Source organism: Sparus aurata, chromosome 6 (assembly GCF_900880675.1).
Source record: "Sparus aurata chromosome 6, fSpaAur1.1, whole genome shotgun sequence".
Lineage (NCBI taxonomy): Eukaryota > Metazoa > Chordata > Actinopteri > Spariformes > Sparidae > Sparus > Sparus aurata.
Genome location: NC_044192.1, coordinates 10,639,319 through 10,656,556, shown reverse-complemented (window position 1 = coordinate 10,656,556; position 17,238 = coordinate 10,639,319). Strand labels below are relative to the sequence as shown.

At 43.4% G+C, this 17,238-nt stretch overlaps 2 protein-coding genes across 10 annotated transcripts in view; one reads left to right on the top strand and one right to left on the bottom strand.

The window, feature by feature from the left end:
- Nucleotides 1-2,721, top strand: part of rap1gapb (RAP1 GTPase activating protein b) — a 122,813-nt gene extending 120,092 nt beyond the window's left edge. For all 8 annotated transcript variants that reach the window (XM_030418863.1, XM_030418860.1, XM_030418866.1 and 5 more), the window contains 2 exons: nucleotides 261-308; nucleotides 421-2,721. In XM_030418863.1, coding sequence (XP_030274723.1) covers nucleotides 261-269 — 9 coding nt within the window. In that variant the 3' untranslated portion in view covers nucleotides 270-308; nucleotides 421-2,721. The remainder of the gene's footprint in view (nucleotides 1-260; nucleotides 309-420) is intronic.
- On the bottom strand, nucleotides 2,094-16,376 carry padi2 (peptidyl arginine deiminase, type II). 2 transcript variants are annotated; one of them, XM_030418867.1, is made up of 16 exons: nucleotides 16,193-16,376; nucleotides 12,633-12,804; nucleotides 11,551-11,620; nucleotides 11,233-11,294; nucleotides 10,699-10,816; nucleotides 10,128-10,274; nucleotides 9,811-10,001; nucleotides 8,597-8,700; nucleotides 8,167-8,278; nucleotides 7,675-7,782; nucleotides 6,774-6,925; nucleotides 6,493-6,640; nucleotides 5,076-5,169; nucleotides 4,899-4,978; nucleotides 3,341-3,484; nucleotides 2,094-3,220 (listed from the first exon to the last, which is right to left on the bottom strand). In XM_030418867.1, the coding sequence occupies exons 1-16, from the start codon at nucleotides 16,345-16,347 to the stop codon at nucleotides 2,987-2,989; spliced, it is 2,091 nt and encodes a 696-aa protein (XP_030274727.1). In that variant the 5' UTR covers nucleotides 16,348-16,376; the 3' UTR covers nucleotides 2,094-2,986. The 2 variants fall into 2 exon arrangements, with proteins under 2 accessions (XP_030274727.1, XP_030274728.1); XM_030418868.1 differs by lacking the exon at nucleotides 16,193-16,376 and adding an exon at nucleotides 15,300-15,650 and having other exon boundaries at nucleotides 2,987-3,220.
- Between the last annotated feature and the right edge of the window lie 862 nt (nucleotides 16,377-17,238).

The following is a 17,238-nucleotide window of genomic DNA, read 5'->3' as shown; positions in this document are numbered from 1 at the left end:
AAATTCCATGGCAATACCATAGCCAACAGGATCCATATACTGGGAGACATGTCTGTAAAAAATCTGATTGTTGTTGAGATATTTCAGTCTGGACCAAAGTGGTAGACTCATAGGCAGACATGGTGTTGCCACACCACTAGCATGGCTAATAAGAGAATAAGCAGATTAATCAATAATGAAAATGATCATTAGTTGCAGCCCATCTCTGATAGTTTGTGTTGTTGTATTTAATTGTGATATCTCTCCATGTTTGTTTGCAGAATTGTTAGCCACACTCCTGTGATCACTACATAGATGTCCATTTTCAGGTAGGACATAATATTGACTCAGTCTTGGGGCCTTTTTACGTCTGTATGAAATAACCTCTCCTTCACCTGCCTCTCCCTTTTTACCAATCCCATTTCTTCTCCTTTGTCTCAGCATTCCCATAAGAGGCAGCTTTTTTGCCAAAAACAAGCCAAGGGCATGTGAACTCCACCCCAGATGCAGAAGAGGAGCAGAATTAGAAGCCAGATAAAGAGACTGACAGATCTTCCTTTGTGTGTTTGGCATGGATCTGCTGCCTGTCACGACAGACACCCAGTTCCATGGACAGGTACCTACCTATCGCCCTCATTCCAGCTTCATGTGGACCCTCCTTGAAAGCTCAAGGCGAAGGAAACCAGACCTCCACGCCCATGCAGGATCACTGCTGACTGCCATCGTGTCAGCTGGCTTAGCAGAGTCAGCCCGGCTGCCTGCTCATTCTTCCGGCCAGTAAGCTCTAAAAAAAAACAACCTGATTCTTACTGTCAACTTTGTGTGTGTCCTCGTTTAAAGATCAGGATCTGAAACAGGGTTTTTAATCTGGTGGTGTAAGACACGGAGACCGATCAAACGACTGTTGTTTGCTGAGCTTGTTAGACAGAAAAGTGGATTAACGGAGAGGAGAGATGCACCAGAGAGGAAAAAATGTTTTTGTTTTTTTTTCTGTAAACCTCACATCCCACTGTGATATTGTACATGGGTTAAACTTTGATGTACCGGGTGTGTGTGTGTGTGTGTGTGTGTGTGTGTGTGTGTGTCAGAGCACTTTTTTTGTGTTTTATCGATGATCTATTCTTCTTCTGAGTATTCTGCAGTGGATATTTGTCGCGTTTTTATGACAGCTCTGGTAAATATGTCCTATTTTTTCATGGAGGGTACTTCTGTGATGCTGTTGTTGGTGGCTGTAATACCATTTAGTCACCTTTCTCCTCTTGGAAGGTGACATATACCACAGAAAATGCGTCTGCAATTTTTAAATTAAGACACTTGTTTAAGTCTTTAGAAGAAAATCAATGTTTTAACACTGATGTAGACTCTATTGATGCGATCAAATTAAGAGTAAAAACATTATTACTGTCGTGCCCCAACCAGCAACATGCATCCCCAGTCCACACTTCAAGGTACTGCTGTTTAGTCCTGTGTCTCCGGATACTCTTCGTCACACACCACTTGCCGATTCGATGTCCGTGTATGGGTGTGTGTATACAACAGTACTGTGCATGGTGTAAAATCTGCTTGCCAAAAAAAAAAAAGAAAAAAACCTCTCTTCTGTACACTGGTGCCATGCTTGACATAGAGATGTTGTCCCTGTGATTTGTGTTTTTATTGAAAACCAGCCAGCATCTCCGGATGCAGCGCACATTGCTGATAGAGAGCCAAATGCCAGTTTCCTACTTTATTTGTAAAATGTTATATATGAACGTGACCCCGGCACTACATTTTTCAGTTATTTTCTGAAAATGCTGACCTTTTGAAAAAAAAAAAAAAACACATTTGTTTGCTGAATAAGAATTACACTGTGACTCGTCTTGAAGTTGCCTTTCTAATGATTGTGTCGCTGTGGGCTGCTTTGAGGGCAGGGTCGCATTAAAAGGCACTGCGTTGCGAGCTGGCAACTGAATGTAAAAAAAACCTGGCAGATACGTGTTTATCTGCTCCAGTCAATGGTGGTACTGTGTTGACTCCTGGTCACGGTAAACTCGAGTCCGAGGCCGTTTACCTCTCCCGTGGGCGGAGAAGCTTTTTCCCCGTCTTTGAGTTTGTTAAGAAGGAAGGCACTGATGCAGTTTGAGCTGAGTCGTTTTATTTCGGTAATATGACTGAAGCAGACATGCGGTTTATTGTCTATAGTGAATTAAAGACAGCATTTATAGTTTTATGAAAGTAGAAATGATTTAAGACACTGGACCAAATGCAAAACTGCCTACAAACTGTATTCATCAAGCTGGTAGTAGCTACAAAACACTGGACAAAGTGACAGTTTGCATTTGGCTCTACAAAAAAAGAAAATGGCATTAGAAACAAAAATATTCAGACTTTCTGTAACAAGTACACATTTGTGTATTACAGCCTTTATGAAAAGAGATGATTTCAAATGATTTTCCTCTGAACTTTGGAAATGCTTGAGTAGATGAAGTGCGCCCTCTCGTGGCTCTGTATTATTATAGCACATCACTATGTGGTACCATTCATCTCGCTGTGCTTGCACTGTGGGCCGACAGCCGGCCCGAACCACAACAAGATTGGGAGTGAATCCTCTATGTGCTTGATTCAAACGATTGTATTTCTCGTATTTGGGTTCTTGTCTGCTTAAGCCCTTGTTCAAAATACTTTGTTTGTAAATATTGCTTTTCATCCTTTTTTTGTAAATAAAGCCAACAAAAATGTTTAATAAAGATGAAGATGCATACGGGAGATTGGACCTCTGTGGTCGTCCTTCCTGTGTAAATGCTGATGGTAGCTGTGCTATTGTCGTCGGAAAATGAGGCACGTGTTACTCAGAAAGAAAGTGGCACATATTGAAAAAGTGATTGCTCGGAAAAAAGGGTTGTTTTGTGATTTTAAGACAGAAAATAATGTAAGGCCTCTTCTCTTCCTAGCCAACTGGGAGCTAACTCAAGGGTGCTTTTTTTCAGTCGTTCGGCGCCTGTGAACCATCTCCATCTGCTGTCAAGTGTGTTCACATCTCCAGGTTCCACCACTTGTAGTCAAACGGTTCCCTGAGGACGTTGGAGCCACAGTGCACCTCTCCCAGCAGCTTGTGGTAGGAGGCGAAGTCGTCGATGAACGTGCAGCTGAGGCCCAGGCCCTCCAGCAGGGAGAGCATCTCCGTCTCCAGGGCGCAGCTCCCGTTCACCTTGGGGCCATAGGGCTTGGGGATGCCCAGGTTTTTCCCCAAGACGATCATGTTCACCTGGAAACAGATGTGACAGATCATGAGACTCATTTACTTACATTTTATGTATCACTTACCAGTGCATTCGTGTCTTTTACATTGGAAACAACCATCACAGCGAAGGATGTCTGAACGTACCATGTCAGGGTAGTAAGCCACAGCTCTGCACTCTTCCTCGTCCTCCCTCGCCTCTAACTTGAAGAGGATTGGCAGGTCGATGATGTCCTCATCATCCAGGGCCAGCTCTCTCTTCAGGACGTCCCTGTTCCAGTCAATGCAGTGCTGACAGAGAGCAGACGGTACAACGACTTCATCCGCCAAACATTCTTTCACCACGGTCTCTTATTCACATAGAAGTCCTCAAAACCAACGTTATGAGGTGCTTGACACATCATTTAACAGTAAGATATCTAACCTCTATGCTTCTTTTGCTGCAAACCACGTGTGGCAAAATGTATGTGGACACTAATAACCAGTTACAGCTGCCTCAGACATTGATGAAAGGTCCATTAAAACAAGCTTGAAAGTCATCTCTGTTGAAACACGTTTGGTCCCACTGAAGAGCTCGGTAACTCAGTCAAGATGAGCAGACGCACAACACTTTATCTTTACAAAGCTTCATCTCTTTTCTGTGGTGCAGGGACTCTAACTCCAGTAAACAAACAGTGAGTTCCCACGCACACGTTTCACTGCATTTCACCGCATATTAATAACAATCAAGGATTCACTGATGATGTCTTGAGAAAGGTTTTTGTGGCCAAAACGTCGACCTCTTTTCAGCAATTCTATCAGTAAAAAGGTGAAAAGTGTGTGTGGGAATTTACTTTCCATCATCGGATGCTGCCTTTCCTGTCCGTTTTCAAATGCAAGCGACGGCAGGCGGGCTTATCAGTTGTGGAACTTCATTCCAAAACTTCCTTCAACCCGTTTCCCTCATCTGCCCGGAAATAAGAGGGCAGGGAAGGAGTTTCTATCGAGGAGTTGAAACAGCTAGAGACAGTGTTGCAGTGGTGCGCAAGAGCTCAGAGAACATGCAGACACATAGTGTGTATAAAAAAAAATGTTTGGAACTTGGTAATGACGGAAGAAAATGGCCTGGTGGGAAACAAGACTAAGATTAGAAATGCCAAATGTCAGCTTGGGTGTCGCCATTGAAATCTAGAGCCGTGGAAGCATGTTGACTGACATGATGAAACCTTTCACAACTTCGCCTGCTGATTGACAAATCACAGTTTGGCTGGCTGCCTGGAGAACAGTGCTGCCTGAGTGCAATGGTGCCAACTGTAAAGTTTGGTGGAGGAGGACTAATGATCCGGGCCTAAATCGTCATTCACGATTCAGGCTTAGCTGCTTCGTTCCAGTGAGGTGGATATCATCCTGATCTTACCCACATCTGTCACCTTTGGGATGAACTGAAACGCTGACGGTGTGCCAGACCTTATCTACCAACATCAGTGCCCGCGGCTCACTAATGCTCTCTTGGCTGAATGGGAGCAAAAATCCCTGCAGCCAGGCTTTTCAAATCCCGTGGGAAGCCTTCAGGGTCAAGGCTGTAGCAGCGAATTAAAAAGGGTGTCCACATACCTCTAAACCAAACGGCGCAGATTACAGTACATCCCCATGCAAGAACCCACATATTGTGTTTGGATTTTCACGGATTGAGCCAGTCTTTCATCACCCTTTCTGTCTCACTCACCTGCACGTAGCTATTATGAGCTCGGAGGATCTCATTATCGAGTATCTTGTCCACTGTAATTGGTTCTTCATCTTCCAGACCTTTTAGGAAGCATTGTTCAGAGTGTTAAGAGTTACACGATAAGTTTGTAGATTACAGCAAATTTTATGCGGATAGTATTATCAAAGATGAGCGTACCCTCGAACAGTTTGGCTTGTCCGTGTCCATCCCTCTGCAGGCCTCTGAATAGTTTATAGCCTGCGTCTGGGCTGGCCAGCAGCAGCCGGAAGCCCTGCGCACAGAAACACAAGAGACAAAGATAACACTGGCTAATGCGATCTCACAATGGACGCAGCATTTTACTATCACATCCTCTCTGCTCACTAATTGATTCTTCGTTTAAGCAGTTTCTGCTTTAAGGCAAACTATGCAGGAGTTTGACAAAACAATCAATATTATCATAAAGAAGAATTCCCTCTCAGTCATTATTCATGACGTGTGTGGTGTGTCTGCATCTCCAGAGACACTGCGCCTCCACGTTTACTTTATTAGTATTTGGTTGTATTCAGGACCCAACGCAATTTTCACAGGAGCAGCTGGTCAATAAGCAAACAACGGGTCATGGGATTGCTAGCTAACTGGTGTTAATGCGGTCATTTTCCGCCTTTTTTTGACAGCTGGTCCGTGGGAGTAATGCAACTTGAAGGAGCTGTAGGTGACGGGCTGCATGTCAGAGTGGTAACTACCTTCTCTTTAATAGCGTTAATTTGTATGTATGTATTGGCAGTAACTGAATTATTGCCGAACAGGTGCTTTTGCTTTTTGCTTTGACAATAAATCAATTGAAACTTTGTATGTTGTGTATGAAGTGTGCAAAAGTCCCAATATACAACTCACTTTCACTGCCCTAACGACAGGTATGGATGCCTTTCATTAATATCAAACACTGTGTTTTCGGGAGAAGTCACAAAATCAATGGAACTATTGTGTGGGAGTGAATGTTAAGGATGTTTGCGGGTGTGGGCCGAAGTGGACACACACATCCAGGGGACGGGCGGAAGCGGACCACACAGCACGCAGGAGCTGGTGGTAATGGTCAGAAATTCAGTGGAAGCAGGATGAAGTAAAACCCTCCCACGCAGGGCCCTAGTGTGAAACCCCGAGCCAATAACGGCATATGGTCCATTTCGGGGACTGTATAACAACACAGCGACCCGGGGAAGCTGTTGTCTCTTTTTGCCTGCTCTCTATCACGGATGCATAAACAGCTGCAGGTCTGTGACTGTTTGACTGCGGGCGGGGCTGAGCTACACACACACAGACTGAGCAGGCGGACCGGACACACTTGTGCAAAATCCGGAGGGGTGTTTTGGGGGTTCTGACAGCCTTGAAACAATCAGAAGATAACATTTAATTCCTCTGATCCACTGCTCTGATCTTGCTTATAACGCTCTCTCTTAAATCTCTCTCTAGTTAGCCTGACCACTGCTGCTCTCTCTCTTTCTCTCAGCTTTGCCATTTGAGCCAGAGATGAGGGGGGCCAATTTTGAAATGTGTGTTTACCAACAGCAACTGATGAATCCTTCATAGTATGTCTTTAAAAGGGAATATTTACCTTTCTGTCAGGTGCAGGAACGAAAGTCATGAATTCATCTATGTGGCCAACGTAGAGCCAGTCAGAAAACAAGGCAACGGGCTCCTGAACCTTCTGAGCCCACAGGAAGTCCTGAACGACTTTGGTCATGTTCCGTCCTTTAGTTGCCCTTCAAGAAAGAGAGAGATGCACGTATCGTCACCAATAAACTGGATGTATAAATTACATGAATGTGCTCTTATATGAATGATTCATGTTCTTCATGGGTCATGGGTTCATCTCTGGGTCTCTTGCACACTCACGTGGGGAAGGCCACTCCGATGAGGATCCTGCCCAGGGGGTAGTTTTTCCCGTTCACGGTGACGGGAGGACTAACCTCCAGATTACCGAATGAGTCCAGGCTGCTCACATCTTTTCTTTCAGCCACCCTCGTCACATAGCCAAAGTCGGGACCCTGAGGACATGAAGGAGGTTAAGGATCAACTCCAGACGCGTTTTAAAATCATATGGAAATTCTCTGCATTGGACAAGAGTTTGTCCAAGAATCTATTATCTATGAATTTGCATATATTCTTAATTTCAAAAGTTTATCTGTCGGGTGTAAGATGTCTCAACAAAAGATTGTTTTGTGTCAGTGATTGTTCACCAGACCTCAAACCTTTAACAGATTTAAGGCACGCCAGACAAACCTTCCCCCTTCAGCAGCTTAATGTGAGAACAGCCTTCTACTGTTCAACTCTGCACATGCTGCACATCATCCTGCACAGTAAAGCTGAGCTATCCAGATGAAAAAACAAAGTGCAAAACACATTTTTGGGTCAGCAGGGACTTTAAAGCAGCAAAGGAAGAACACTTCACTTCACTTTTGTTGATCTTGGCAGCCCCGCTGGACGAAGGAGAGATGAGCACCGCCGCCTCCTCTTTTAAAGACCTTGTTTTGTACGCTTGTGCAAGAAAGACCCCTTAATTCATCAATATCATTTGGGCCTTGTCATGGCTTAATTCGACAGAACATCTTAAGGCTGACAGGAAACTATATAAGGTGGGAGAGTTGGACAAGCTCTACCAACTGAGCGCCCCTGGTCCTACTATTTTTAAGGATCAGTGCAGGACGCATAGCAATGGGGTAATGTGTCTATTTGCGGCTATCTGAGGATAATAACTATATGACGCCAGTGGAACAAGTTTGAGTCCGTCTCTCACCAGTAGTTCTTCATATGGAAAGTCCTCGAGATTTCCATCTCGAGGGGAATCCAGGACGACAGGAAAGCGATGATGCGGTGCGTCGATGTAACCAAACTCCAGCTCATCCTGAAGAGTAGATGTAATATGAGTTATTATTATATTTAGTTGTCCTCAGAGGATTTTAGTAACAAAAAATATGTTGCTCGTCGTTTCTGTGTGATTGTTGACAGTGTGCGTGACCGTTCCCAAATTTCGAGGAAGCCTAACCCTTTCCCATGAAGTCTTTTTTGTTTAAACTCATTCTTCCTCTTTAGTTTCACAATAATGCGATGAAGTAACCCACGTCTGTGGCTGTTACTGGAGAGGATGCAACAAGCGTTCCTAAGAATAACCTCCAGACACTGACACCTCAGACATACTTCCCATAAACAGCACAGATGTGAAAGTGAAACAAGTGTCAAGTGACTGCTGGCGACAGGTGTGACACATTTTCCTAGCTAGTTTTCCTACCTGCATCCAGCGATCTCCTCTGTTCATGTACTCGTGGCAAATCTTCAGCTTATACCCGCTCTTTATGACGAGGTTCCTCATGCCTTTCAGGAACTGGTAGTTGTCCTTTGTGCTGAGAAGGTAAACGCAGACAAGAGAAGAGGTTTTCACAACAGCAATAACACGCAACGCTCGTCTGGCTTTTCACATCTTCTAATTCCCCCAATAACCAACATCGTTATTCAGACTCTCTGAGATAAAACAAACAAAACGAATCCAAAATGAAATATCTTTGAAACTCAGGGACAGTGGTGTTGCTGTGAATCATTGCCTGCGTGTGTCATTTTTCTTGGTAGCGTGAGTTCAAATGAAGAGGAGCGTGTAACACTAACATCCTTTTTGACAGGACTATCGTCACCGTCAGCTCTATCATTCACTCGTGCGCTCTTACCTGCAGACAAACACCTCTATGGGCTTGAGGGTGTTCGGGGTCATGATCCAGGGTGCCACTCTGAAGACGACTTTGTCCGTGAAAATAGGCGTCTCAGGGAGAGCCTGTCAAAACATGAGAGGCTGCTGAGTAGTGTCAGCTGTACTCTCTTTACGTCGAGTGATTTGACTTGAGAAAAATCTAAAAGATATATATATAAACCTAAGCTTTTTTTCCAGTGAATTCAATTAACAAAATGTACGAGTTGTAATGTTGTTCTTGAGAATGGGCCTTTGACTGGAAACATTCTTATCACAAGCTCCACGTGCAAGCTTTGTTGGAAGCAAGATGTGGTGGAAAGCACTGGATAAACAGTTAGAGGTGGCGCAGGTGATTATGGAGAAAAAGGTTGTTGGTTGTTGACTCAAATGCTGCAATCCATCGCGAGTCGGACGTCGATATACGATGATGTTGCACCCGAAATGAGACGGGAGGAGTTCGGCTCGTGCTGCATGCTCGCAGATACTTCTGTAACTCGTAAATCAGCTGAGTGGAAATGAAAATGGCAACTCCAAATATGTTGTTTCAGCATCTTTCACAGCACAAACAAGTGCTGAAAAGATTGAGGGTTATGTGTTCATTACGTGCGTCGCAACGCTGCTGTGGCCTCATCTTTATTTATGCTGGTGGAGTCATTGTAGCATAATTCCCAGGTCGTCAAACACCAACACTTCGGTCCAAACCATAAACCAACAGTATCTGACGCCGTGGAAATGAGACTACACAATCATCTACCCTTCTCCAGAATCACCTAATCCACCTTCAAGATCTTTAGTATTTTTTTTTTTTTACCATTTCATGATTAACTGTAGAGTAAAAAGATGATTAAACAGCATAAGGCTGGAGATCGTTGTTGTCGAAAATATCGCTTAATAACAATTTGGAATATCTGAAACTGTTTCCAAAATCATTTTCCGCAGTATTGACACTGATACAACTTGTCACGCTCACAGCGAGTCCGCACACAATCCGCTGCTGTGTCCCCGAAGGCCCGCCTCTGAAATAGTCAAATTATTAGTCAAATTGTGCTATATTTACGTCCAAACACGTAACGCCCTCAAACGAATGTGGTGTCAAATATCAATATCTTTTAAGGTGTTGTATCGGAAATGTCTGTGTCGTGACAACACTCGTGGGAGATGAAGTGGAGACTGTTGACATGCTGAAGGTCTTACTGAATTGATGGGCTCCAACAGACTGAGGCTGATGCTGACGAGCCCATCGAAGTCTCTGTCGGGGAAACGGAGGCCCTCCACGTAAAACTTCATCTCCGCGTCGCCTCCGAGGTAAGGCACCTCGTTGGACAGGACCTCATTGCTCAGAACAATCGGGTAGTTCTTCACGAAGATGTTCAGGAATCTCCCCGCTGGAGTGGGAACGACATGCAAGCACGGTTCAAACACTGAGGCGCTTCATTGTGAAAAAAGACAAAAAAACAAAACATCTGAATTACACGTATGTTACATCATCATCACCCTTCATCATTACTCACCCAGGCTATCATTCGCAGAGTCTCCGGGCCTGAAGACCCTGACGCTCTCTGCGTCGCTCTGAGAGATGTGCATGGTGAGCTTGTAGCCCTCTGGGAGTTTGGCGGGTCCTTTGGTCCGCAGCACCATGACGGACATGTCCTTCAGATCTGCACATCCAACACAGAGTCACGTAAATGTCGCCCACGTGTGCTGCGTGTTCTTAGATTTCGAAGCGCACATGTAACAGACACATGACATAAATGTGCCTGTGTTCCCTTTTTTTTTTTTTTTTTTTACTTTCAACTCTGGATACTAATATCAATGTGGGGTTGTATTCATTATAGCTACAAGGACGTGAGACAAACCAAGTACTATCAGATTTCAGCTCTACTGGTTTGTCGACTGCAAAGTCATCCCCAGCGGCCTCTTTTATCAACACGCCCTCTACACCCACACAGTATTGTTAAACTAATTTACCTTATCGTCTCGTTAATCTGCTGACTTTGCAAAAGCAAATATGATCGACTCCGGTGCCAACATGAAAAAGCTAATAGTCCAGATGCGGTGAACAAGATGTCGTGCCGTTTTTACCTGACACTTTGGCCACGAAGCTCTTGTCGTGGTCCGGCTTCTTCCAGTAGGTTTGCTCTGAGTCACAGTTGACCAGCAGGACGGCTCCGTGCCCATCAGAACCCCATTTCCACGACCCCTAACAGGTTTTCAACAAAACCCGACGTGAATTAATTTGACTCACAGTTTGCTGGAAGATGTTTTGCGCAACAGTTAAACTTCTGTATTTCTGCCATTTATCAAAGGTCAGAGGAGGAATTTTAGTTAACTGAGAAGTTCGACAGCATGTCAAGGCAAAGCTGGAGCTTTGCCTGAATACAGCCTGTTCAGGCGTATACAGAGGAGGCAGCATTCAGAAATCTAAATAGGAAGCAGGAACACTTTGAAATGATTAATCTGCAGCGCTGAGTTCATTCCATAAATAGAGGCCCATTCAGTGTGTTACACCTGGCATGTTATTGTTTATCGGAAAATGAAAGGAGGAGAAAATATCTCCTCCATTAGGTGTCACGCTGTGTCTGCACCGTCATCTTAACCCGACACCTCTGAGCTCACCTTGTTAGGGTTGTTTTTCTCCACCACGCCGTCTCTGTCAGCATCCACATCCAGAGAGATCTCTGCGTGACAGACACATTTGTTTATCCCAAAGCGCCTTCGCCCGGCCAAAATATGCCAGACAGTGTTTCATATCACTGTTCAGCTGATGTTTCTAAAAAGGCTGTGTTGAAACCCACATATAAACCCTTTCAGTAAATATATGAGTCATGTTTGGATTTGGATAAACCTATGGTTAAAAGGTCAAACACATAATTAGTTGTATTAAATCCTTATTAATCCTTCATAAAAATGTATTGTTATTGTGCTTTAACTTACCAACAGCTGTCAGATGCAGGATTGCTGTGCCCAATACTGTTTTGTTCTCATCATAGTACCTGACAGACAGCTTACAAAACAAAGCCACATGTTATTGTTACGTACAAGGCGACAGTTTACAATTGTGAAATCTTAACAAACTGCTAACAGTCTAAACTGGTTATGCTGATACCTCTATATAAGTGTGTGTGCCTGGTGTGCCGTAGGATTTTGTTACAGCCATATTAAACTGTACACAATTACAGTATCCAAATTCAGGCAAATTCTAGAACCTAAATCCTTTAAAAACCTTCCAGGGAACCAAAAATATATGTGCAGAGTGATTAGATAACAAGATAGAGAGGCTATCTTCCAAGGATAGACTGTCACCGGGTCACGTCATAAAATTAAACTATTTTATTCAGTGAATTGTAGGACCCTCAGGTAAGAAGCTGCTCTTTCATCTGGTGTCACAATATGACTAAAAAAACGAAACAAAAAAAGTAAATTTCTTTCACCGCCTCCACAAATGCCGAAAGAATCAGGAAAAAATGTTCCCCCCAATACCGATTATGCTCTGATTGGTCAGCCCACACATGCCTGAGACAGCTCTGCTTACGTTGTCTCCGCTTGGCTTTGTCGTTTTTCAGTCTTGTCGTTTTTTAATACAGGCACAAACCATGCAAATGTGCGACATGAGGACATAGTTTGATGTCAACAAGATACCAAAAATCATAGGCGGGACTACTGACGAGGCGTTTCAGGAGCAGTGTTTTCTGTGGGAGAGAGGAGCTCCAGTTGTAGTGTGGACTTTTTAACTTTCTTTTTTTTTTTTACTTTTTACGTCTCCTTTCAAGAGGCATGAATGAACATTTTTTATTTGCACTGTCCAGTAAATTGCAAAGCAAAAAGCTTTTGAGCTACGTTCAATATGATGCAACTCCTCTGGTTATTTGAAAACTGATAGATCATCAAAAGATATTGCCACACTGTTCCATGGAAGTTGCGAACCACAAAAACCACTTATAGTACTTAAATGGAAGCACTCCCATGTGACTTACAGCTTTGTTGCATCAGCGTCACGCACTTCCATCCTACTTTACCTTGTTATCGTTTTCAGTCTCGCTGGCCTGGCTCATGCTGATGAGCAGCACTGGGCTTCCACTGAGAGGGATGGGAGAGAGGTGGGCCGTCTCCCGGGGCTGTGGGCTGATGTTGTACCGAACATTGGGAGTGCACTTCACAGAGAAGAACACGGAGCTGGGAGGGGCACTCCTGCAAACCAAGACAAGCGGGGACATTTTGGAAAGCAGGTTAGAGCCTGTTTAAACAACACAAACATACTGTAAAGTAAGGATGAGAGCATATATCTGTGTGCATGCGCGTCAGGACGAGCGGCGGCGCGCACAGCGGAGGCACGAGCTCGGATTTCAACATGGTTCAACAGGTGGCATGCCAAAGTAGCAGCTGAAGTCATATATAAGAGTTATTCAGTAGATACAGAAGATGACAAGGTGAGATAAATGGTTGGAACATGTACAACTGTTTTTATTAAAATAACTAGTTGTTTCGGTGTGTTGCAGATAGAAACTGCAGAGGAAGTTAAAGGTCGCAGAGGTTCCCACTATGCCTAACTTCCAGAGTATGATAACACTGACAAGAAGCCTCCATGAGAAAAAAAGGGTCTTTTTGTCTCCACATTTCTTTGGAACATGGATCTTTTGGTGATATGAGGCCAGGTGAGGACACGCCTGTATTCTGCCTAAGGACGAAACCGGAGAGTCTCACGCTATACCACCACTAGATCTCAGGTTTCACATGTGTCAGCTATTCCGCAGTGTGTCATCATTACCACGTATTTATTGATGCGTTGGCACTGTACGGGCAACTGAACTTACACAGGCCAGTGATTTTTTTCACAAACAATAATCACATGCCCGTGTGCACGTTAAAGATTTCTCAGTTGCTGCAGCTGTTCCACACGTCTGCACTGTGAAGAGATCCATACCAAATGCGATTCCATTCGTAAATGATGGGGCACAGAAGTCCCTTTGAGGGCAAGAAACCACTCATAAAAAGTGAATTTTATGCAAAATAGACTGTAACATTGGAAGATATCCACTCACTTGAACTCTTCAAACCCTGTGTTAACTTTGCATTTTGCACAGAGCTGGAATGGGATCTCCTCATGGCAAGATAAGACCGGAGGGATAAAAAGATCCACCGATAAGGAGCATTGCTTTACTATCAATGTGAATCTGTCTTCAGGATTTGAAAACAAAGCCTTTTTACAAGACAAGGCCTCTAGTGTGAGTGTCCTTTCAAATTGTTATCACACTTTCACTTTTAGATATTCCCATAACCCCTCAGCAGCCCCGGGTGTCGTGGCTGTGTGCCAGTCACACACTCGGCCCAGTACAATCTACACTCGCTCTGTTCTGTCGTGTAGGAAGACGTTTGGCCGAAAGTCGAGCCCACATTTCTGCGGGGATAACAACGTCTCTCCTGTTGGGCAGCAACAACAGAGGATTGTTGTGTTTTTCCTCAGAACAAAAGACCGTCGGGGCCGTCATCACCAGGATCTGCATACAAATGACACCGTCTCCTGCTGCTCTTGTGATGTTTGCTGAAAATGGAGTTACTATACACTCCGTAGCCGGTTTATTAGATACAAGTACAAAGTCCAAATGAACATAAAACTGAACATAAAACTAAAAGATTTAAAACAAAAACTGATCGCTATCAAATTCAAGGTGTCCGGATTTACTGCAGGACTGAGTTTTATACAGATGTAACTAATACACCTGCAACTTGAGTGTATGTTTTATAAAAGTGGGAATCTCTACTTTATGCTTTTACATTGATGCATAAGTAATTGTAGTAAGTACTGTACATATTATGTATATACTAAGTACATACAATCCTATTTCTATGTCTTTCCTTTTTATCATATTGTTTATTTTTACTATTATTATTGCTTATTGTGATATTACTCTGTCCTTTGGCTGCTTTGACACAGAAATGTCCCAGTTTGCGGGACAAATGAAGGAATTCTGATTCTGATAATACAACTCTAATGACATAACATGTAGCAGTATAACAGTCACACTGGACATATTCAGCAGTGCGTATAGCCACTGATGGAACGTAACTAAGTAAAGGTACTCTGTACTTAAATACACATTTGAAGGACTTGTACTTTACTTGAGTATTCCCATTTCCTGGTACTTCAGCTGAATGATGTAGCCTACTTTTTTCCCCACATTCATTTTGATCCGTCGACCCGCAGTGTGATTTAAATACTTAAATGTGATGATCAGCTTTAATGGCAGTTACTGCCTGAAAAATATATTCACTATGAGATACTAAAACACTTTTACTCAAGTGCTACTTGTATGGCTGACTTTCACTTTCACCAAAGTCATATTTAAGATTGATATCTTGAATTTGGGGCGCTTTTCACAGCGCTGCTACAGACTGAAGCCACTTACACAAAGACAGTGGTAACCAAGGTAACGAATAGAACAATGGAGAGAATAGAAGAGAAAAGAATAGGATAAAATAGAAAAGAAAAGAATAGAATAGTCACTAACATAACGACAGTGGTAACCAAGGTAACGAATAGAATAGAATAGAATAGAATATTTCGAGATTAAACATCACAAAATCACCAAACAACTCGCAACACAGATATTGTAGACGGATTCGTGTGTATGTGTGTGTGTGTGTGTGTATGTCTTTATTCATCAACGGGTCGAACATGATCTTACCTGCTCAGGTTCACATTGAGCTCCGAACCGACCACGCACACAACCTTTGCGGTCCTGTCATAATCTACACTGAGCGTCCGGGGGTGCATCATGGCTGCAGGTCCTCTCCGCTCCTGACAGACTGGCTCTGAACGCACAGCTACTGTTGTGTAGCAGGAAGCGACAACACGCAGACGCTCTGACCGACACACACTGTCTGGTGCGACGGCGACAGGAGATTATAAAGGCTGCAGGTGCCTAAGGTCCAAGCCTGTCGCTGATTGGTCGGCCAGCCCGCCCATGTCACGTCTCTCTATCTCTCTGTCCCTTCCGTCTCCTCTGTTTACTCAGCCCCTCAGCACGCCTCTGCTCCCCTGAGGCTATTTATTTAGACATGCACTTAGTCCGGGACACATCTACTAATAATCTACTACATCCTTAGTATTAACACTGAGGTAGCTTTTGTCTTTTACATCACTATACACTATGTGAAATAATTTGGGGTATATGTTGTGACATGAGCGCATATAAAAGTCAAATTAGCCTACATCGTTTGTGGGGCGCAGAAATATTCACACGACGAGAAAACAACTTCAAAATTCACATTTGTCACAGAATAAACATTCAAGACCCTAAAAGACACCTGAAAAACATCCCTAACCAATTCAAAGTGGTGTATTGCTGTGGTTTTATTATCCACGAGCGCACGCATGCGCAGTAGTAATGAATCAGTTTTCCCATACACGCAAAAGGCGTAATATCTCCAGTGCTGCACACATTAGATTTAAAGTAAGTTAACGAACTTAACAGCTCCCTAATTATGCCATACCTAATCACCATTAATAACATGCAACATACATGCAGCAGGTCTACTCTGCTGGGTGTGTCGTGCCCTCCTCTCCACTCGATCTTACCTGTTCAGGTTCGCCTCCAAAGAGCTGCCAAGAGCATGAATAATACTTTGCGGCTGATCTGGTTCAAGACGACATGTCCGACGAAATAGTGGAGTTACTTTTCTCCTTTTTTGCAGGAATGCAGGAACCTCGGTTTGTGAGACTTGTTGAAACATGGTTGATGGTGGGTCGCCTCAGACAGACTGACAGACTGATGCAGGGCGAACAGTGTAGTGTGGTGGCACATTAGTGCTGGAATGTGATCCCACTGTGTAATTTGAGACCAACTTTGCCCTTTATGCACGTATCCGCAGTGTGGGATTTGGGATTGGATGATTGCACAGGTGATGCCTTTGTATTACACCAGCACCTCCCATCTTTCATTTGGAAATGCCCACCGGCAGCTGCTTGGTAAGATTCTGTCTCTGAGAGATGGTCAGGTTGTGGTTAAGGGAGTATTCAGATTACTAAAGTGGAAAAACCGCACTGATAAATACTGTGTTGCAAGTAAATCCCTGCTGCTGTGTATAAGTGTGTTAGTAAAGCAGGAAAATGCACTGCACGTATTCAAAGCAGGCTTTAGTTGTAAAAAGCACCCAAAAGTCATACTTGAGTAAAATTCTTCAATAAAAGTGAAAGTCACCTACACTATTAGTTGTAGAATTTTTTCTGCCTAATCAAACCCGATACACCAACTGTTGTTGTATTCATGACTCAATAAACTGAATAAACAAACTGCCCTTAAAGGACAACACAATTTCACACTGTTTTGTTTATATGTGGCGGACCCTGCCACCTCTCTAGCTTCTAGTGTTTCTGGGGAGCATATATTCTTCTGAGAACAGCTTGTTTATTCACATATGGAAAAAGTAAGTTTGAATTTCTTAATTTTGAATAGTGCATTTTGCAGGAAAATGAAAGATTATGAAAATGGTTATCCATACATTTTCAGTTGACTGTTTAATTTATTGACTTAAACTACTGACTGTGGGGTAGTTTCATTTATAATGATTATCTCTTCATATGTTTTGCATGCAAAAATCTTGATTTATAGCCAGTTGGTGATG